Source organism: Sebastes umbrosus, chromosome 7 (assembly GCF_015220745.1).
Source record: "Sebastes umbrosus isolate fSebUmb1 chromosome 7, fSebUmb1.pri, whole genome shotgun sequence".
NCBI lineage: Eukaryota > Metazoa > Chordata > Actinopteri > Perciformes > Sebastidae > Sebastes > Sebastes umbrosus.
Window position 1 is genome coordinate 7,721,526 of NC_051275.1, and position 23,661 is coordinate 7,745,186.

Consider the following 23,661-nt stretch of genomic DNA (forward strand, 5'->3'; position numbering starts at 1 on the left):
GGGTTAATTGACTGACAGGGACTGAGTGGCTCCAAGTGTAATCAGGTGTGCTCTGATTTCCCAGGTTCTCACTGCAGGTGTCTCCAGTCTGAGCTGATGGCAGCACTCGCCTGATAAGCCAGTTTGAACTGGAAAGGCGGGCTGTTAGGTTATATGACCATGTGTGAAAGTAGAGTTTGGAGAGGAGAGTGGTAAAAAGAGCAGCACCAGGCATGTGGTGAGCTGTGTAACAGAATGCAGAGGATGATTTTCCCTCCATGTGTTTTTTCCTTTGTTTGATGGAATTTTTACAGACTGAAAATAAAAGTCTGCCTTATTTTTCAAGCATACTTACCTGCCAGTGTGATGATTTCTCTTTGTGACTTTTCACCTTGCTCTCCTGCACCTCACCTTGCAACAATTGGTGGCAGTGGTGGGATCTAATACGCCTGTGTCGAGTTGGTGTTGGAATGCTGACTAAATGAGAGGTGCAGTACGTGGAAGAGGTCGGCCGAAGAAATCCACCTTGGCAGAAATGGAGAGAAAGAATGCTGAAAGGACAGTGGAGTTTGAGCCACCACTTGATGGAGCCATGGCCGTTGGAGATGAAGAAGAAGAACCAGTGGTACGGCCAAAAATACTTATAGACCGTGTTGCTAGTGAAGAACTCTCTGCCACAGACTTTTTTGAAGAAATGAGAGAGTTTATGCGACGGTCTAGACAAACTGAAGCGGTACTTTTTGATCAGATTAAACAGCTAAGAGGTGAGATGGGAGCAAAGTCGACGCAGGACTGGATGTCAGATGAACAATATGAACAGCCTGACCAACATTATCCTCATGCTATACCTGTTGGTGTTTTAAAGCTGCAAGCTGAAACCTCCATGCACCTGCCCACAGTTGAAGAACCAAAGAAATTCATTCCACTTCAAACTAGTGGGCCTGTCTCCTCATTACAGCAACTGTTGCCTCAGCAGCAACAGCGTGCTTCTCCACCAACCCGGTCTGTCGGGCCCCATGTCAGTGAACCAAGAATACCTGACTTCAAAGAAGGTGAAGATCCAGAGAGCTTCTTTGTTCGGTTTGAGCGGATGGCCAGAACATGGGGGTGGCAGCCAGTGGAGTGGGCAGCCAGAGTGGTCACCTTATTGACGGGAAAAGCTCTTGATGCTTATGCTGGAATGGACGAAGAACAAGCTGAATCCTACGAGGCCATTAAAGCAGCAGTGTTAATGAAGTTCAATGTGACAGAGGAGACTTACAGACAGCGTTTCCGGAGCACTATTGTGCCAGTGGGAGAAACAGTCCGTGAAACCTACAACCGGATAAAGGGACTTTATAAACGATGGATGCGACCAAACAGCCGCACTAAGGAGCAGATTGGTGAGTCCATTGTTTTGGAGCAATACCTCCGTGTGCTCCAACCAGACATTCGCACCTGGGTAAAGGAGAACAATCCCCAGACAGGAGAGGAAGCAGCAGACCTGGCAGAACGCTACACAGCTGCTCACGGGGACCCTTCAAGGAAAAAGTTGACTGTTGGGAAGCCAAGGTTTGGGGAGTCCAAACCTTACGGTTTGCCTGTTGTGGACAATAAGGACATTGGGGTTGGTAAGAAACCTGTACATTCAAACTTGAAACCTAACTTCACATGTTTTTACTGTCAGCAACCTGGCCACAAAGCTTCATTTTGTCCTTTTAAAAAGATCAAAAACAGTTGAGTTGTGTTCTGTACCTCGTCCTGATAATGATGAACATGATGATGTTAATGAGAATGAAATGATTCCACATAGACATGTAGTAGATGTCACAGTTAACGGTCATGTGGCAAAGGCTCTGGCTGACACTGGTAGTTCGCAAACTTTGGTAAAGTCCAGCCTACTCCACAACTCACTGATTAACTTTGAACGAAATGTAAATATCACATGTGTTCATGGATGTAAGAAAGATTACCCAACTGCAGAAGTGATCATTGAGGTTGAAGGGCAAGCCTTTATGTTAACTGTTGGTGTGCTAGATCACCTAGCATATGATGTAATCCTTGGAGAAGATTTGCCTGTGCTAGACAATTTGGTCCAGCAAAACTCTGTAGCATACTCTTGTGCTGTAGTGACTCGCTCTGTCACCAAGGGGTTAGAACCCCTACCTGATGCAGATGATGGTTTGTTTAAAGGGGGAAATAAGGTTAAGAAAACAAAACGTCAGCGTCGTCAGGAGAAAAACAGAAATCTTGATAAAGCTAAATATCCTGACCCTGCTCTCCCTTTAACTCCTCCCATTGAACCACAATGGCAAATCCCTGACAATTTCAGAGAGATTCAGGAGAATGACTCCTCTCTGAAACCTCTCTTTGCAAAAGTTTGTGAAATAGATGGGGTCCAAAAAGCTGGCACAGGGGGGCTGAAAGGTATATTTGGGGATCCCTTTGTCATAAAAGACAACCTTTTGTATTTGGCAGACATTGAGAAACCTAGACTTGTTATTCCAAAAGAGTATCGTCAAGTAATCCTGCATTTGGGTCATACTATTCCATGGGCTGGCCATTTAGGGCAGGCCAAAACCTATAACCGCATTGCTGAGCGCTTCTATTGGCCAGGGTTATACAAAGAGGTACTGGAGTATTGCAAGACATGTCATGATTGCCAGGTGGTGGCCCCCACCAAAATTTCAGACCGAGGCCAATTACAACCATTACCTATTATGAGTGTGCCTTATGAGAGAATAGCCATGGATATCATTGGTCCCCTGCCAAAGAGTAGCAAAGGACACAAATTTGCCCTGGTGATATGTGACTATGCAACCAGATATCCAGATGTTTATCCACTGCGCTCCATTCAGGTCAAACATATAGTTCGATGTTTAGTGGAGTTATTCTCTAGAGTTGGCATCCCTAAAGAGATCTTAACAGATCAAGGTTCAAACTTTATGTCACATCTAATGAAGTCACTGTATTCTCAACTTGGTGTGAAAGGGATAAGAACCACTCCTTACCACCCTGAAACCGATGGTCTTGTCGAGCGATTTAATGGTACCCTGAAACAAATGTTGAGAAAATTTGTTGAGGATACTGGCAAAGACTGGGATAAATGGTTGCCTTTCCTTTTGTTTGCATATCGAGAGGTACCCCAGGCTTCAACTGGTTTCTCCCCTTTTGAGCTGTTGTATGGCAGACAGGTGAGAGGCCCTTTGGACATGCTGAAGGAGAACTGGGTGGCTGGTGTGGCAACGTCACCAACAACGAACATCATCTCCTACATTCTGCAGATGCGAGACAAACTGGAAAGTTGCAGAGAAAGAGTCAAAGAAAACATGCTGGAGGCTCAACATAAACAAAAGGTATGGTACGACAAACATGCTCGAGAAAGAGAACTGAAAACTGGACAGAAAGTGTTGGTACTGCTCCCTACTGGGCCGACTAAGTTACTAGCGAAGTGGCAAGGCCCCTATCCTGTTACCAGAAAGGTGGGCCCAGTAACATATGAAATTTCCTGTCCTGATAAACAAAAACACAAGCAACTGCTCCATGTAAACCTGTTAAAGGAATACCATGAAAGAAATCCCTTGGAAACAGGTGGAGAGCATGTTCTGATGGTCCAGGATGTCCAGTCTGAAGATGATGTGGCGGAAGCTGAGGAAGCGGACATGATGCCCTTCAGAGAGAAATGTAAACCCCAGATCCCTCCAGAGCACCTGAGTGTGGATCAGTGGCATCAACTGGGTGAGCTTAAACAATCTTTCCCATCAATGTTCTCAGAAAAACCTGGCCGAACTGATGTGATAAAACACAAAATTGTTCTGAAGGACACTAAACCTGTTCGCCTGAAGCCTTACAGAATTGCAGAACGAATGATGGAACCACTGAAGAAGAAGGTGCAGATGATGTTGGACATGGGAGTCATTGAACCATCCAGAAGTGAGTGGTCAAACCCCATAGTGCTTGTTCCCAAGAAAAATTGTACTCAACATCGGTTCTGTTCCGACATGAGGAAACTGAACAGTATTTCCTGTTTTGATTCATATCCCATGCCCCGTATCGATGAGCTACTAGAGAGAATCGGGAAAGCCAACTACATCACAGCATTAGACCTTTGTAAAGGTTACTGGCAAGTGCCTCTTGACCCATCTTGCAAAGAATACACAGCGTTCCAGATTCCAGGAATGGGCTTGTTCCAGTACACTGTGTTACCCTTTGGCCTTCATGGTGCACCTGCGACCTTTCAAAGATTAATGGACATTGTTCTTAATGATTGCTCCAGGTTTTCAGCTGCCTATCTTGATGATGTAGTAATCTACAGTGAATCCTGGGAAGAACACTTGCAGCATCTTGAAATCGTCCTAAGCAAGATACAGGAAGCCGGGCTGACCCTGAATGCAAACAAGTGTTCCTGGGCTCAGGAGGAGGTGAAATACCTTGGGTACCTGGTCGGCCGTGGGCAGATAAGGCCACAAATAGAGAAGATAAAGGCCATACAGATGATTCCAAGACCCCTGACCAAGAAGCAAGTGAGATCCTTTTTAGGACTCGTGGGGTGGTACAGAAGGTTTGTTCCCCATTTTTCTACATTGGCGCACCACTCACCGAACTAACAAAAAAATCAACCTCGAAAGTGATATGGAATGATGAATGTGAACGTGCCTTCCAAGCATTGAAAAGGCAGATCTGTCAAGCTCCTGTGTTGCAGAGCCCGGACTTCACGAAAGCATTCCTTGTACAGGTTGATGCCTCCGGTGTTGGACTAGGAGCGGTGCTAGCCCAGGGGGAACCTAGTGAAGAGAAACCTGTCCTGTTCTTAAGTAAGAAACTGTTTGACCGGGAGAAAAAGTACTCTACTGTGGAAAAGGAGGGACTGGCTATGAAATGGGCTATTGATTCATTGAAGTATTATCTTTTGGGAAGAGAGTTTGTATTGCAGACAGATCACAGACCTTTGAAGTGGATGCAATCCAAGCAGCATCAGAATGCAAGGATTCTGCGTTGGTGCCTAGCCCTCCAGCCATACCAGTTCACCATAGAGCACTGTCCTGGTAAGAAAAATCTTATTGCTGATTATCTGTCACGTTTGCCTGACTTATGTAAGCCAGAGGGGGAGGAGGTGTGAAATGTGAGGAAGCAACAACTCCCTCACTAACTGCTTGGTAAAGCCAAGTGGGGTTGATCACAGTTATCTTTGTTTTCCTTATGTGGGTAGATAAGGGGTTAATTGACTGACAGGGACTGAGTGGCTCCAAGTGTAATCAGGTGTGCTCTGATTTCCCAGGTTCTCACTGCAGGTGTCTCCAGTCTGAGCTGATGGCAGCACTCGCCTGATAAGCCAGTTTGAACTGGAAAGGCGGGCTGTTAGGTTATATGACCATGTGTGAAAGTAGAGTTTGGAGAGGACAGTGGTAAAAAGAGCAGCACCAGGCATGTGGTGAGCTGTGTAACAGAATGCAGAGGATGATTTTCCCTCCATGTGTTTTTTCCTTTGTTTGATGGAATTTTTACAGACTGAAAATAAAAGTCTGCCTTATTTTTCAAGCATACTTACCTGCCAGTGTGATGATTTCTCTTCGTGACTTTTCACCTTGCTCTCCTGCACCTCACCTTGCAACAGTGGTTAAATAAAAAAAAAAAAAAAGGTCTAGAGGAGAAGTTTCAGTAAATTATTTTCATGCCATTCATGTGTACAGGGGGACAGCAGGAAGTCCGAGAGAAGGACTCTAGTGCACATTCTCTTTGCGCCCAAAAATGCACTCAAATACACTAATTTCATGACAATCAAAACCCTACGTGGCAAAAACTCACCCAACTTCCACCAGGTCCCATATCCAGGTCTCGGGGAAGAAAGTGCGGACGGTCTCTATTGGTGGGGGAGCAGGATAGTGTGCGGCACCTCTCGCAGCACTTCCCTGGGCACCTACCGGAGTACCAGCCACATTTCTATGAACTGAAAATAATGCAGAAAATGTTCCATCAGAAGCAGAGGAAAGTAATTACACAGTGACCTGTTTTAATGTTGGTAAATATTTAGCATGTGTCACTTGATAGAGCAAAAAAATAAGTCACCATAGCCAACGCCAAAATAATAGCTGCGGTGGTGGTGGTATTCCCATCCTTTGAAATTGATGCATGTAGGCATTCGGATAACCAAGTTTGTTGCCATCTTCATCCCTACATTCTAAATGATACAACAAGATACAGGCATCACTGAAACATTGATTAAATGTGCAACAACAAAATATATTAGTATATTCTTTATATTGTACATTTATTTATGTTCAGGAAGTACCTGGAAAACCGTAAAAGCATCATGCCTATCATCGGGGATTGGCAAAATGTATCTTCTCGGTCTCACATGCAAGCATTTTACAGGATCTTGAGCGGCATATGGAATGAAGGATGCTTTTCTGACAGGCAACAAATCAAATATCTGAAAAGAAAGGTATAGTTCAAAGCTATAAAGTGACAAATGTTTGAAACATGGATGTAAATATTTGTCAAAACAGTGCCTTTATCCATAAGGCAGACTCTTACTGAGGGATCAGCTGATGAGACTGTTGTCAGGCTATTAAATAGGCATTATCCGTCACTATAAGCCCCATAGATGTGGCCTATTACACCCACTAGTAGGTTTTATCATCTATCCACATCGTAGATCACCGAAGGGAGGTATAAAAGAACACGACAGCGACCTCTTGCGACCATAGTAATTATGACAGGAGCAGAAAAGGAAGCCAGGCACTGTAGTATAGACAGTGTGAAACTCCACAAGGGGTGGATGTCGGGGACGATGGATGGGAAACAAAACACAGTGTTTTCACCCAGGAGACTGGAGTTCGCATCACGTGTGAAACCAACAATGTGTAGTTGTGTTCGTGTTCGTAGTTATTTTAACCCAAAACAAAATGTTTTCCCTAAACTTAACACATTTTTTTTTTGTTGCCTTAACCTAAATAAGTTGTATTTTTTTTTTGCCTTAACCTAAAGAAGTTGCAATTTATTTTGCCATAACCTAAAGGAGTTGTAGTTCTATTTCGTTCTTCCTGACCGCCAGAGGCAGTGCTTAACTCTGGATGTTATCCATTTTGCGCACGCGCAGATTGTGTGTTTAATATCAACAAAGTCACATGTGACCTGGGATGACGTAGTGTATATAAGCCCAGGTCATCATCAGAGATGTCCCTCCAGAATCTTCTCGCCCAGATTCTGAGTGACAGAGAACTCTGGCGGTCATCCATAACTCATAGAACCGTAGTTACATACGTAACTCGCGTTCTATTTCGTTCTTCCTGACCGCCAGAGGCAGTGCTTAACACTGGATGACGACTGCCAACGTAGTCACAATGAAAACCCACCTCACCGGGAACGGCCTGTGGATTACTGAAAGACCACTGATGCTACTGAAAAATGGGCAAAAGTGCATGGAGTAGCCCAGCTGCCGCAGCGCAAATCTCACTTAGAGGGATCCCCCGTAGCGCTGCCCAGGAAGTGGAGACACTCCTGGTGGAGTGGCCGCCTATATTAAGAGGGAAAGGCAGTCCTTTTGACCTGTATGCCTCCTCAATGGCCTGACAAATCCACCTGGAAAGCCTCTGCTTGGACAGGGCGTGCCCTTTCCTATGGCCTCCATAGCAGACAAATAGGCTATCAGAGCGGCGAAAGCTTGCAGTCGCCTGTATATAATGCCTTAGGGCTGTCACTGGGCAGAGCAGTCCTGCTGACTTGGCATCTTCATCCTGTAGGCATGAAGTGTCATAGGCTGCCAGCTCAATGACCTGATTAGAGTGGGTCGGAGCCAACCTCTTCGGGAAAAATGACGGATTAGGCCAAAGTGCCACCCCTGTGCCATCCGAGTTCCAGCGAATGCAAGCTTCACTCACTGACAAGGCGTGAAGCTCACTCATGCGCTTTGCTGATGCCATCGCCAAAAGGAAAGCAACCTTTACTGAAGACCACTCCAGCCCCGAGTGCTCCAGAGGCTCGAAGGGCTGGAGACAAAGGGCTTCCAGCAGCAGAGGCAGTTCCCACAAGGGATTCTTGACAGCCCGCTGGGCTCCTTTAAGAAACCGGGTCCAGAGTGTGAGACCCCATGGTCTGGTTATCCACTCTAACATGCCTGGCTCGCAGCTACATAGATCCTTAAGGTAGAAGGAGAGAGTTTCTTCTCCAGCAAAGACTGCAAAAATCTCAGTATTATTGGCACAGAGGCAACCTGAGGTACCTCCTCATGAACTCTACACCACTCCGAGAATATTTTCCACCTGTTGGCATACAGTGCCCTGGTGGAGGATGCTCTTGAGTCAGAAATGGTTTGGATTACAGCCTGGTCACATACCCTTAGGAGTGGGTCCGGGTCCTCAGGGGCCATACCCATAGCTGTAGGCGATCCGGTTTCGGGTGCCAGATGCGGCCCCCCAGCTGTGAGAGCAAGTCTTGCCTCTTGGGCAGGCACCATGGAACTCCGTCCAGAAGCCTGTGCATCCCCGGAAACCACGGTCTCCTCGGCCAGTTTGGGGCGACCAACAGGAGTCTGTGGTTGCCGTGCTGCATTCTGTGTAGCGTTACTGCTATCAGTGGGAATGGTGGGAAGGCATAGAGGAGGCAATCTGGCCATGGGTGCGCCAGGGCATCCTGCCCCAACGGGCTCGCTGTCTCCGTCAGGGAGAACCAAAGAGGGCAGTGCATTGAGGCTTCTGAGGCAAACAGGTCCACCTCTGCTGTGCCATATTTGCGCCATATCTCCTCTACCACCTCTGGGTGGAGCCTCAACTCGCTCGCGGGGGGTTTCTGGCGGGAGAGAAAGTCTGCCACCACAGTCTGTGGCCCTGGCAGATACATGGCCCTGAGGCTGGAAAAACAAGGGAAAGCCCATACAAGGAGTCTCTGTGCCACCTGCAGCAACCGGGTCGATCTGGTGCCCCCTTGCCGGTTTACATGGTAGACAACTGACCTGTTGTCAAACACATAACATCATGCCTGCCCCTCAAATGTGGTGAGAATTGTGCCAAATATATAGCACGGAGCTCGAGCACACGTATGTGCTCCACCGCTTCCTGTGCCGTCCAGAGCCCCCTTATCACTCTGTGCTGCCATACTGCCCCCCAACCGGAGGGCGAAGCATCGGTCACCACCACCTTGCGACGTGAGGGAATCGAACCCAGTGAGATGCCCCTGGCCAGATATGCCCCGTCTCTCCATGGCCGCAATGCAAGGAGTTATCGGCTGGCTTTTGGATCTGTTGGACTTTGGATATAATGGGAGACCATTTATCCAAATTTGGAATTGCCGTAAGTACAGGAGGCCCAGTGGCACTACTGATGTTACTGACGTCAACATACCTACCAGACCTCAACCTCCTGTTCTTCCGGAACTGGAGGAGAAGCTGGAGTATGGCATTTACTCGTCGTGGTGTTGGGAATGCCAGCATATGGCGGGAGTCCAGAGTTAAACCAATGAACACTACCCTTTGGCCGGGTATGAGACAACTCTTGGCGTGGTTGACAGTAAGGCCCAACCTCGTCACATGATGCAGAACGGCCGCAGTGTCCCGCTCTGCCTGTTCCCTGGTCAGAGCACAAATCAGCCAATCGTCCAGGTATGGGATGATAAGCATACCCCGGGCTTGCATTGGGGCAAGTGCTGCCCGCATGCACCTTGTGAAGACCCGTGGAGAGAAAGACCATGTGGGAGCACCTTGAACTGGAAGGCCTTGCCTTCGAATGCGAAGCGCAGGTACTGCCTGTGAGGTAGTGCTATTGGGACGGGAAAGTATGCGTCCTTCAAATCGATGGATGTGAACCAACTGTGCCGTGCGACGGTTTGGAGCACATCTGCTGTACTCAACATGTGGAAGGGCAACACCTTCAGAAATGTGTTCAGCCCTCATAAGTCCAGTATAGGGCCAAACCCACCCTCTTTCTTTGGAATCAGAAAATCAACTGCGTAAAACCCACCTTGCTGTGTCTGTAGCCCTAGCTCTTCGATTTTCCAGGAGAGTCGATATCTCTTGTCTGAGTGCCTGGGACTTTGTGGGATCGCTGACCGTGGTCAGTCTGATCCCACTGAAAACTGGGGGCCAGCGTCGGAATTGAAGATTGTACCCTTGAGAAGGCATAGCCAACACCCAAGGGTCTGAAGTGCTGCTTTCCCAGCAGTTGAGAAGCGTCTGACTGCCGGCCCCGGGGCATCAGGGCCTCCCCCTCTGGCCCTTTGGATCCCTGGGGGGGCGATACACTAACCTCGACCCCTCCTCGCTTGAGGCGCCGGCAGCGCTGGAGCCAGTGAGGTCCTTGAGTACGCATCAGGACGAGCTGGAAGCCGAGGGCGACTGGTACCACCACCCTGTGGGGCCCGCTGTCACAATAAAGGCGTATGTTCCCCGAAGCTAGCAAACTGCTGCCGAGCCTGGTTTGCATGGATTCCCACCTCGAAGGCCTGCTGCACTGCTGGGCCAAACAGCTCCCCCGGAACCAAAGGGAGAGTGCGGAGAGCCCTCCATCCTGGCTCAGAAAGTGGGGATTGGGCCAGCCATACCTGCTGGCGAGTCAGCGTAAGGGTTGACATTAGTCTGCCAAGCTCCCTTGTTATAAGACCAAACGCCTGCAGGGATGCATCACTAAGGCTTTCGACGGAAGCATCCACGCCAGCAGCTTGCAGGGACTGGGACAGGGATAGTATCAGGTGGGAAAGATAGTTTCCAAGACGGCCCATGTGTGCCACTGTCTCATAAGCCTTGACTAGAAAGTCGTCTGTGATGCGACATTGGGACCTGGGTCAGCAAGCATCAGGACTCAAGACCTCATTGGCAGGCACAGTAAGGGCGGCAATAGATGGCTCCACGGCTGGAATCTTACCCAGTCCGTAAGTGCCGGCGTTCTGCATGGAAGCTAAGGCCCTGCCTTCAGTGGTGTGCTGGGAAAGTGATTTCGGGTCTGGCCAGCATTTGTGAAGCGTGCCAGAGTCATACTGACCACTGGCTTAACTGTCGCTGGGGCAGACTCTGAGCCTGCCCTGGACCCACTTCTTGACTGCTGGGAACAGGTGTCGGAAGCGTGGGAGGAGGCTACTAGCTCTCCCTGTCCAGGCCAGTCCTCACAGAACTGGCTATAGGAAGCCCTCGCAGACAGGGCATCCTCATCCCAACCTGTAGGGGTAGGTGTCCTAGCCTGCAGGCTGTCTCTCTGGGTTGCAGTCACCCTGCCTGGCTGAAGGTTAAGGAGCAGCGCTTTAATCTCAGCAAACTCTGATGTTAGCGTGTCGACCTTAGTTGCCAAACAGTCCACTTTACTTTTTTTGTAGGTGGGGCCCCCTCAGGTGGGGAGCGTCTCCACCCACTCTGTGCATTTCAAGGGACACCCGATAGGGGCAACTGGCCCTCGAGCTGCTCGTCTATCTCAGCTAATCGAGCTAACTTCAGCTCCCGTGGCATAAAACTACAATTCATGCACTGACTGTTGGACAACCCCTCCCTCAGGTGTACAACACCGAGGCATGTGGGGCATTCATCATGGCCATCAGTAGCTAGCAGTGGAGCCATGCAGGCACGGCAAACATGCTCTCCTAACATGGTGCTGTGATATGAATAATAATTGTTAGTATTCATTTTATACTCTTATATTAGATTAATTAATGTATTTATCTTACTTACAGTACATAATGTGTTTGTTTACTTAGTTATGCAAAATAACTGGTTACTCTGGAGTGAAAGCGCTCTCTAGTAACAGAGAGCAAAAAATCACATCAATTTGCTTAACAGCAAACTGTCTCAGTAACTAGACACTAGCTTTGAACTAGGACTGTTAACGTTCAAAATGAACACAAAAGACAGGGAAGGTAATAAATTCCCCTTTAACGTACGGCACCGAAGCTCTTTGACGTTACAGCTGCCACAAAAGAAGTTAACCCACAAGCGAAATCACTTACTGGGGAGCGAACGCTCTATCCATCAAACAAAGGAGATGCATGGTTTAACGAGCGAAAGCACTCGCTGCTGACCAATACACACTGTAAAAGGAAATTAATTAGTCGACAACAGCCCGTCGGGGCTCATTGTCAGACGGAAGCTCGCCGATACTATAAGCGCAAACACTTAGCTCAGTAGCAATAAACAATAAAGAAGACCGAAAACAGACTCCTATCAACAAACGTTACTTTAACTCTAACAACGGGAGGATACTCACCTTGCTATCCTAGCTCACCTGTCGTTAGCCTAGCTGAAATTTAACCGGCGAAAACACCGGTCTAACAGAGAAGTGTTTGAGTGTAGCCGTGATTGACTAATCACAGCCCTTGGAGGAAGAAACCGTAGCTCCAACCATGCGGTTGCAGGGCTCCCAGCGAAAAGTCAACGGCTTATCTTTTTTTTCATTCAACCTGCACTCGCGGATTACCTGCCGCGAGAAGACTCAAGGGACATCTCTGATGATGACGTGGGCTTATATACGCTACGTCATCCCAGGTCACATGTGACTTTGTTGATATTAAGTACTCGACCTGCACGTGCGCGAGATGGATAACATCCAGTGTTAAGCACTGCCTCTGGCAGTCATCCAGAGCTCATAGAACCGTAGTTAAATACGTAACTCTCGTTTTGTTGCCTAAATCTAAAGAAGCCTTTTTGTTTGTGTTCATTCAGTTTTACAACATGTTCGAACGTGTTGCTTTGAAGTTTCACTTTCACAACATAGTAGGTGTAGTAGGCCCCTAATGACCAACATCCACGGTGCTTATAGCGACTGATAACACCTATTTAATAGCCTGATAACAGTCTAATCGGGTGCAGCGATACACCTCACAAATGTGATCATAACTTGTTCCTATAGCACTTTCACAACAGTGTTCTTACAACTGGGTGAAAATAACTACACAATCAATACTGAACTGGATTGAACAACTGTATTAGCCTACATAGTTGGTAACAATGTACTGCTGGTAGAGGGAGAAAAGGAAGATAGAATAAACATGACAAGGAAATAGCAGCAGATTAAAAACTGTAACCTCTGCGTGACCGATGATGTTAATTTGCAAAAGATTATGTAGAGGGAACATTAATGATGTATGCATCTATTTGTGGTTGATTCCAGCAGTTACCTTGTCTGCATCCAGAGTCTTCCCTGGCTCCTTGATGAGGACGCTCTGGTCGACAGCGCTCACCCCACAGAGAGAGTCTGGCTGGGCCATCACACGCAGGGTGGTCTCCTCTCCGGGGACAGCTGAGGACGGAGAAAACGCCAGCGACACCTGACACACAGAAAGAAACATCCCACCATCTGGACTTTAGTGGCAGAACCCAATGATCTTTTTAACCTCACACAAATGTGTATTTTACTCTAAAGAAATCTCCCTGATTGATTTTTAATCATAGGGCCCTTTTAACTCTCTGAGACCCGACTTTCGCGTCTTTCAGATGCTGTAGGAGGTTCAGTTTTAGAGCTAGAGTGAAGATACAGATATCATATGAAAGTACAAAAATCTAAGGAATAATGCTGCACAGTTAGGCTAAATTTTGGGGAGGAAAAACTGCCATGGTGATTTTCAAAGGGTTCACTTGACTTTTGACCTCAAGATATGTAAATGAAAATGGCTTCTATGGGTACCCACGAGTCTCCCCTTCACAAACATGCCCACTTTATGATACTCACATGCAGGTTTTTGCATGCAGTATAAATGTTTTATTTTGCCCTATTCTAAAATGGTGTATTTAAATATTTCTGCATACTTGGGTCCCTAAGCAGTCTTGGAATTACATGAATTGGGTGTCACTGTAAAGCTGAGACTATTATGGATTCAATGAGCCCAATCATGTGTGATGATGGTAGTCCCCATAGTAGACATTTCATATAGGGAGACCTAATTATTTTTAAACTTGACCTCACTGTATAAAATGACCTGTGGTGACCTCGAGGATAATCACAACCTCATGAAACTTTACAGCCACAAACTAGAGACCTAGAGCATTCAGAGGATAGATGGCTGTCCCAGCTCGATTGACAATAAGGGGGTTTCTGAGCAGTTTCCAGAACAGAAGTGCTCGCCATCCTATCGCAGAAAAATGCAATTCTTGCAGAAATCTCCAAATGTCAAAAGTTTTTGATACCAAATCACAGCATGGCTTTTTCTATGGTGTTCCTCAAGGTCTTGATGTCTTAATGTGGTATTTTGGAGGGATTATTCCTAATTTTTATCAATTCTTGATTGGAAAAAAATGTGTTAAATTTAGCACCAAATCTCTGTAACAAATGGTATCAACCCATATTTGCTGCAACAACTTATGAGACATAATAGAGCATGGGAATGGAAGTCATATACTTCTATCATAATGTTCTAAGCCCTTATATACTTTCAAAATGTATTTTAATTAATTAATTGAATTATGTTTGTTTCTTATTGATGACTAGAATAATTTGACACACAGTGCTGCATCTCAAATTAATCTTCAGGTTCCCAGCTTTCAGACGATGTACACCACTTCTATGTGACATCTACTGCTGACCTGCTATCTCCCCCTAAAGACTCCATGTACCCCTCTAAAAAAGACAAAGAAAAGGGTCTATTGTGGGTCTCAGAGGGTTAATGAAATGAATTGAAACAGATATCTGCATATGAATGCAGAATCTGTGGACAACGGGACAAGATTTTGGTATCGAAACATTCCGGTTTCCATTTGTAGTCCGAGTAGTATTCTCACTTCACGTTTGAGTGGGTTCTGTTTGAATGCAGGTAAACAATCCGTGTGAAGAGCAAAAGAGGTGGGGTACGCATTGGCCCAAATGCAATCTCGGGAATGACCAACTATCGTCTGACAATGACGTAGCTTTTTATTAGCTAAAAAATAAACCATTAACTGAGTGTAAACTGGCTACATGTGAAACAATTCGGTCGTAAACGCCGTCTCTCAACTCCATTCTCACGTCTCAAGTTGCTAATCAGACTGTAAGTAATGAGCAGCACACGGGAAAGAAGGTCTTGGCCCAGATATCTGTTATTTTCACCAGAACCTCCGAAATATTGTCTGTTGGCCCTAAAAGTCTATCTAAGTTTATTTAAAGGGACTATTTGTAACTTTCAGAAATGCTTGTTACAGCGACACCTGTCGCTGTGAAATCAACGAAAGTCAGCGTCGGGCTCGCGCTTGCACGCTCTAAATATACCTGAACGAGCATCGCTCAAAACAGTGAGGCGACGTCAGCTAAAACCACAATATCACTCTATATTTCACCTGCTTAGCAGTAATGTTAGCTGACCAGACCAAGGTCTCTCCATGAACATGATTTAGATCTGATTCTTGTGTTGGCTTTTCCTGCCTCAGCGCAGGCTGAGGTAGTGGGGCTCTGCAGCGTGTCTCTCTGCTCTCTCCGCCCGCAGCCGGAGAGAGCAGAGAGACACCGGCACCCAGTCGGTAACGAGACTACAACGTGTCTCTCTGCAGAGCTCCGTCACTTCACAAGACACGGAAAACCTCTGTTGGTCTGGATGAGCTGCAGCATTTATTTCTGCACCCACGTCCACTGTACATTCACTAGATATTCTCAGAGCTAAACTAACTCTTCTGCAGTGTGGAGTGAGCGGGTGTTCACGTCTAGAGGTGGAGCGAGCTGAGCGAGAACGCGCGCTCTGTCTGAGTGAAGGCAAGCAGGCAGAGGAGGAGAGGCAGCGGCCACACGCGAACGCGCATATGCGAGCGCGCATGTGTCCCAACCCAGTACATTTATACGCTTAAAAGTTACAAACAGTCCCTTTAAGTATTGAAGTAAATAGATAACAACTGGCAGATCTTTTGTTTTGACACAGGGCTACATATTGTGATGTTTTGTAACACAGCTAATATACACTTTGATTCGACAACTACGTCTGACAAGAACAGTCACACCTTCTCCTCATACTGACCTTGTGAGCAAAGCATTTCTCAACGGAGAAGTCGGCATTGTGGGCGATCACAGTCTCACTGGGGAGGATGGCGTATGCCACAATCTGGACGTCTGGTGCCATGTCCGGAGACACTGCCAGCTTAAAGGACACATCACCCTCATTCACTGAAACAACAAACCAACTGTTATGAACGACAGTCACCTCTCACATTACCTCCATAGGTCATTAAAACAGAATTATTTGGCCATGCTAATTTAAAGGGTCATTTTTAAGACATCAAACTTTGCTCACCTGACTTATCCTGCACTTCAACCTGCTGAACTCTTTGCATGACAATAGCTCCTCTGGATAAGACCTGGAGAATTTGAGAGAAAATGACACAAAGAATGAGTAATGTAGTAAAAACTGAATTCCTTTAACAGCAGATTACAACACTGTCTGCTGTTCTGGTGTGTGGTTATTTATCATGTTATTAAAGTCCGGGTAAAGCAAAAATAAATATGTGTTCTGAGTTTGACAGAAAAATGTGTTATTAACCACCCAGACAAATTTGAATGATTAAAAATTTTGTCCATGTCTCTGAAAGAGAACTGGTGACAAGGTGAGATGATGTTCACTCACCAAATACATCATATCCACAGAGCCCTGGGCCTCTCCAACTACAGTGTAGTGGATGGAGATGTCTTCTTCTTTGTCACAGGCAAGTGGGTTATCCTTCTTCTTCACTTCCAGAGAGCTGACTGTTTTAGTATCAGGAGAAGACAGTTGGGCCATCGACACTGTGTGATCTCCAGTCTCATAGTGGGGCGTTCTGTAAGGAATGTAGCTCATTTTCGGAGAGATGCTCACCTAGATGGCAGAAAAGAAACACTATAAATGAGCTCCTGGTAGTTGAGATAGAAGCAAGCTTTGGTTCTTACAGCCAAAGCAAATGTTTAGGTTTAGAAGTAGTAAACTCTTCCAAGTCTCAAGTCACTGTGTTTGTGACGTAAGTGTGACTCAAGTCCAAGTTGCAGACTCGAGTCCCCATCTCTGCTAAAACGTGGGCTACAAATATATAGAAGTATATTTGCAGTATAAAAACTATGAAACTATTAGTTTACTGAAAGTATACTTTAAAGTGCACTTTCATAAACTATAAAGTGGGATACAAGTATACAACCAGTAAACTATCCGTTTACTTAATGTATAATTGCAGTACAAAATAAGACTTGGGTGTAAACTATTTATGTACTCAAAGTTTACTATTCTTATACTTAAAGTATACTTAAAAGTATACTTTTATAAACTAAAAAGTGAGCCAATTTAGTCCCAAGAAGTATTAAAGTAGTACATTTACAAGTTACAAGTATAAACTTGAAATATACTTCTTTTTCATAAGGGGCCACTTGCTACGATGGTGACACCTTGGTCAGTTGCAGCATATTGAGAAACCATTTTAGGTTTCAGCTCTTGGACTGGTTGTCATCTTAATGAAAGGGTTACGATGTGACTAACAAATGTTGAATTACAGATATCAGTTCTAGTCTTACTTACATGGAGGTGGATGTCCCCTTTAAAGTCAGCTGTGCTCAATGAAAAAGTGGCGACACCATCGCTATCAGTTGTGAGATTCTGCAGCAGACGTGCTGACCACCTTTCACCCTCAAACAGGTGCACCGGCATGCCAGGAATGGGCGTATTATTGTAATAAACTGCTTTAATCTGTTGGAAGCACAACGGTGTATCACTGAGAATGCACATTGCTTTGTGTATAGAATCACACTGAAGGAGTGACGTTAACATGCACTTACTTTTCCCTCCACATCGGATCCTTGTTGGTAAATTTTGGGTGTGTCAATGAAGGACAGCTTTCCAATAACATATGAAATCTTTATGTTCTTCTCTTGTGGGCGTGTAATACCTGTACAAGAAGCATCCATGTTACAACTACAGTATGTGTATGACACATTGTTATAATACATGGCATTGGAATTGTCTTGGTATAATATTATTTTTAAAAATATAAAGATAATATGAAATAGACTTGCCTGTCCCCTCCTCTTCCACTTCGGCTCTGACTTCCAGTGTATCTATCAACGCCTTTTGCGCCATTTTTGTGAAAGTTGACATCATGAACATAAAATTGGCACAGCCTTTCTTGTCCGCCTAAAAAACACAATTAAATACAATGAAATACATTAACACATTAACTTTAAAACTAACATTACCTTTTCACACATTACTGCTGTAGCTTGAAGTTATTATTTAGCTAATGTTTGCTGCTGCCTGAGGGAGAGTGTCAATCTACTGTTTATAGTAGAATATAGAATATAGCTCAGTACAGTTCTTAACTCATAATGGAATTGCTCTGATACTTATTTAAAATATGATGTGAAGATGACTCCAGTCTTGAATGTTTGACAAAAGCACAATGACATCTCCTCCAACAGCATAATTGGACAGATTACCCAAACAATTCACAAGTTGCCTCATCTGCTCCAGTATTTCATTATTATTTATGGAACATTGCTGTATGGATCAGGAAGCATGCCATCTTTGGCTATCAAAGACCATCTTTGAACTGAGACAGAGGTTATATTCTGTCTTTGTATGTTATTTTGTGACTATGTGTAAAGTTCCCTTCTTTAAGTTCTGTACTTTAACTGAGCAGCAGCTTCATCTGCTGGTGAAGACTGTGAGATGCAGTTGAAAGCTCCCAAAAAAGCCAGTAAGCTTGATTTAAATTTGTTTTATGTCAAACTACTATTTCCATGGTCAAAAAAGAACTTTTATGCTCCTCTATTTGTACATTAGACTGAAAAGATAGATAGGGTGTCCAGACATCACAAAATATTATGAGCGATTGTTCCAATCCCGAATCCTATCCTGTTTGTCCCGAAGATTAAACTAAACCCGAGTTTTGATTAGTTAATAAGTCTAATAAAACATTGAAAACGTGTTGCTGTGAAACATTATTTTGGCGTTGCCCACAGATGGGCACTGTTATGTCTGTAGCCCACATGAATATAGCTGTTGTAGTTTTTTGCTAGCTGTGTACAGTAGTGCCACAAATTGATAAACAACTATAAAAGACAACACGTTACTGCAGGTACCGGGAGGAGTGGGGAGGGAAATACTCGTGAATCATTGCTGCCTTACAAGATCCAAACAAAACATTTTGCAAAGTCTGTAGGAAAGAATACTAATATTATTATTACTACAGTTCGTTAGGGATGGGCGGATCGATACTGTGGTATCGATACTTTGTTTCTCACAAGCTACTCATTTGGTATTGATTCCTTTAAAAATTATCAATAATACAATTCTAGAAATTAGGGCTGTCAACGTTAACGATATAACGCAAATTAATTTTAACACCACAAATTTCTTTAATGCATTAATGCATCTTGCAATTTGTAGGTTGCAGCGGGCTCAGTTTTAAAGAGTGAAGATACTGACATCATATGAAACTAGAAAACCTAAGGAACCTCTGGAAGGAGGCTAAATAACCCTCCAAACAAAGGGGTCCCTTGACCTCTGACCTCAACATATGTGAATGAAAATGGGTTCTATGGGTACCCACGAGTCTCCCCTTTACAGACATGCCCACTTTATGATAATCACATGCAGTTTGGGGCAAGTCATAGTCAAGTCAGCACACTGACACACTGACAGCTGTTGTTGCCTGTTGGGCTGCAGTTTACCATGTTATGATTTGAGCATATTTTTTATGCTAAATAATAAATATATACCTTAATTTGCATAAAGCATATTTTCCCACTCCCATGTTGATAAGAGTATTAAATACTTGACAAATCTCACTTTCAGGTACATTTTGAACAGATAAAAAATGTTTGATTAATTTGCAATTAAATATTTGAATTGATTGACAGCCCTAATATAAATACAAACGTGGGTGGCTACAACACTTTCAAACGTTTTCACTACTTTTGTATAACATTTGTGCCAAAACAGCCCTGAAATATTTAGCTGGCCAGTGTCACATGACTGTGGAAACCAATGTGACATCAGAATCTAGCGTACAGCGGCGTACATTCGCACACTTCTACATCAAACATGTGAGAGAATGGCAGAAAGGAAATGTAGTGTGGCTCATTATTTAATTATAGTATTTCTGTAAAATACTGGACTCTTTTTTTACACTTAGTGGCACAAACATTTTTATTTAATTGTACTCATATTTGTATTATATTGGTATCAGTATTGGTATCGTTTGGAACAAAAAGTATCGGTGTTGTATCGACCTAAAAAAGTTTGGTATCGCCTGTCCCTACGGTTCGTTGACTCTGAATATAATGTACTGGAGGCCACGCCCATTGTGGCCACGTGACCACGCCCGGCTCCAACTCCCCTGTCCCGAATTTCACCCATTCTCATCTGGTCATCCTAAAGATAGATGACAATATATCTAATCTAATGTAGTGTTAAATGTGCACAGTATGTTCCAGTATACATCCATTCTGTAGGAGAATATGTAAGGTCTACATTTATATGCATCTTATTTCAGCAGATACAAGACTGTTGTTATAGCAACTGTACCTGCTTGGTCTCCTCGTAGCATGGGGGAGTAATACCGAAGATTCCACCCAGATCATCAAGGTTGATTAGATCTACTCTACTCACGTAGCTATTAAGAGGTCGGCACACCTTCATTTTAACACTGCCTGGTACAGGCTGTCCGTATGTATACCTATTAGATAGACATAGAAAAAAACAGCGTAGTTGAAAAGGAGCCATTCACTCTCCAATCTGGACCCATTTTAGATTATTTAAGAGTGAAATGAGCGAAAGAGCTTTTACTTACGTTGCACATACTTCAGCTTTGATTTCTTCCTGATCAATACTTACTTCATCGGTTACATCTAGTTTTACGTCAAATTTAGGCAAAACTGGGGACAAAATATAATTATTAGCATTCTTGCTTCATTACAAATGGATTGAAAGGCAAGGTAAAATAAAAGAACTTACCATATTTCTCTACCTTGAAGCTGTGATATCTTTTAGTTGACCCAATCGACACAGTAACTTTGTAGGTTCCTTCACGGGCCTCAGAGTTCAAGGCATAAGAAAGCTGCAGTATCTTACTGTTGGATGTTTCATTCAACCACTGTCCAATCCGGTTGTTTTTAGCATCCTAATGAATAAGATAAATGGGAAGAGCATGTATTCATGACAAAAATAGGAAACTCATGTGAATACATGGAGCACATGTTGATTGTTTATTTTTCTTGTACTTGTTGACTCTCATTGTGAAAAGCCTCATGTGTACTTTTGAAAAAGCTTGAAGCAAACACTTTCCTAACACTATTTGAAACTACTCTCAAACAGATTCTAATCAATGTATTGGCAGGCTAATATTTTAATAATAATAATAATTTTGCAGTTTCTGCAATCTTAACTTATTAGCTTTTATAACAACAACAACAAAACCGAGCAAACTCCATCTACTGATGAAGACAGTTAGTATCTCCAGAAAATGCTCGTAAGTCGAGCTTGATTTGAGATTTTTGTCAAACTACATTAATAACTTGATTTAAGAGGGTTAAGGGAAAAATAAGAACAAAAATGCAGCATGTAAAACATGATTTTTGACTTAAGATGTTTTGTTTCCAAGGTCAATATTTACTTTTTACACTTTATACTTACTGTCATCATTCAGAAATGCCCTGTTCAAGTTGTTCAGTGTAAAATATCCTGCCACAGTACCTACTGTATATTTATCACTCACAACTTGATATCAGAATCAAACATTTCGTAGCACATGGAAGTATACTAAGTATACTTAAATTAAGTGAACATCAGTGCACTTTTTTAGCTGGGGTTCAAATGGAAGTATGCTAAGTATACTTAAATTAAGTGAACTTCATTGCACTTTTTTTTAGCTGGGGAGCACATAGAAGTATACTAAGTATACTTAAATTAAGTGAACTTCCATACATTTTTTTATAGCTAAGGAGCACATGGAAGTATACTAAGTATACTTAAATTAAGTGAACTTCAGTGCACCTTTTTTTGAGCTGGGGCGCACATGGAAGTATACTAAGTATACTTAAATTAAGTGAACTTCCGTACATTTTTTTATAGCTAAGGAGCACATGGAAGTATACTAAGTATACTTAAATTAAGTGAACTTCCGTGCACTGTTTTTTAGCTAAGGAGCACATGGAAGTATACTGGGTATACTCAAATTAAGTGAACATCAGTGCACTTTTTTTTAGCTGGGGTGCACATGGTATTTTAGAAAGTATACTTAAATTAAGTGACCTTCAGTGTGTGTCCAAGTGTGGATATTTTTATTATTAGTCTTACCTCAATTTCGATGATATTGTACTGCAAAAAAGAAAGAAAGAGGGAGATTTGTTAAAGGACAAGCTGGTTTATATTGCTCTCGTCATACAGTGTGCTAATGAGTTCAGTTTAAGGTGATTCACTGCACGTAATTTTTCATTAAGAAATCATTGGTTCAATGGTGATGAGCAGGCAGTGCTCTGATGTTTTACAATCTGCAGGTATTTACTGCGGAGGCCAACACAAACTTCAGCTCTTGTATTGATGATTTGAAAATATGAAACTTGTGACATACATTAACATAAAAAGTATTGTCTTCAGAATATGTCATTCGGAAAAAACATACACAGTTCTATTTAATCTTTAGTATATTTCCACTGTTATTACCAATTCAAATGAGATTATGTGCAACAACATGTTGCAAAATGAGAAACTAGTGTTAGGGGTTGATGGATTTATCACTGGGTAAACAAACATGTTGGAAGACCTTCAACGCAGTACAGGCAGGTTTACCTAAAGGGGCTGTGGTTGTACTATTGAGCCAGAGCTTCACTGTGGTTCATGACTGAGATCTAAAGAAAGGAGAGACTGTTCAAACACTCACCAGCTGACTGGCAGGTCTCATTTTAGTGTCCAGTGTGACGACTCTGAAATGCACTGGGAGAAATGCAGAGAGACTTCATGAAGCTTTTACAGCTCTTCTACAGCAGAGGTAAACATCCTCACAGGCTAGTGAAACTGATCTTCTGACAACTCAGACATTACATCATTACTATCAAATTTACAAGTTAGGAAAGGTTAGAAAAATAGATAATTTACTAATGGCATTTACATTATAGCCCCTGTTGTCAGCCATAAACTGCAGCCAACGTCAACGTGTCACAGGGGTCACAGGATGTGTTTACTGATTTACTGCGGGTACTTTCTGGCCGCACCGCGCCGCTAAAAGTTCAACGTTTTCCAACTTTTAGTTTGGCTGCACTTCGCTGCAGAATCAAAAGGCCGCAGCTCACTGAACTCTGAAGCGGCCGCTACAGCTTTTCATAGACTTTGCATGGCAGCTTGCCGCAGGCCGCACTTTGGCGCTGCTTTTAAGGTGAGATAGCTCACATGTTTTTAATGAATATTGTAAATGTTTGACATTGATATCCATAATGGAGGGACTTCTGTGCTCCTAACTGGTGCAGCAGGAAAACAGCAGAAATTTCATATATGCCAACATAACTTTTTTCATATGTTAACGTAACTTTTTTCACATAAACTAATGTTAATTTTTCAGATATGCTAACCTAACTTTTTTTCATGTAATCTAATGTTATTTTTTCATATATGCTAATTTCAATTTTTAATAAATGCTAACGTAATTTTTTTTTCATATGAGCTAATGCTACTTATTCATATAGCCTAAGCTAATGTCACTTTTTCATATTATTGCGAACGGAACTTTTTTCCTATAAGCTAAAGTTACTTTTTCATATATGCTAACAATAGTATTTCACGCTAACATGTTGTTTCTGGGCTTTTGTGAATTTAACACGTACTGCC

At 43.5% G+C, this 23,661-nt stretch overlaps 1 protein-coding gene across 1 annotated transcript in view; it reads right to left on the reverse strand.

Annotated features, from left to right (window-relative positions):
• LOC119491140 (alpha-2-macroglobulin-like) overlaps positions 1-23,661 on the reverse strand; it is a 45,726-nt gene that overhangs the window by 14,527 nt on the left and 7,538 nt on the right. The window contains exons 4-18 of the mRNA XM_037774841.1: positions 22,721-22,773; positions 22,138-22,158; positions 20,797-20,962; positions 20,633-20,717; positions 20,368-20,518; positions 17,856-17,973; positions 17,619-17,728; positions 17,362-17,529; positions 16,447-16,674; positions 16,117-16,180; positions 15,844-15,989; positions 13,048-13,197; positions 6,248-6,388; positions 6,025-6,136; positions 5,764-5,905 (exon numbers count right to left, since the gene is read on the reverse strand). Coding sequence (XP_037630769.1) covers positions 5,764-5,905; positions 6,025-6,136; positions 6,248-6,388; positions 13,048-13,197; positions 15,844-15,989; positions 16,117-16,180; positions 16,447-16,674; positions 17,362-17,529; positions 17,619-17,728; positions 17,856-17,973; positions 20,368-20,518; positions 20,633-20,717; positions 20,797-20,962; positions 22,138-22,158; positions 22,721-22,773 — 1,855 coding nt within the window. The remainder of the gene's footprint in view (positions 1-5,763; positions 5,906-6,024; positions 6,137-6,247; positions 6,389-13,047; positions 13,198-15,843; positions 15,990-16,116; positions 16,181-16,446; positions 16,675-17,361; positions 17,530-17,618; positions 17,729-17,855; positions 17,974-20,367; positions 20,519-20,632; positions 20,718-20,796; positions 20,963-22,137; positions 22,159-22,720; positions 22,774-23,661) is intronic.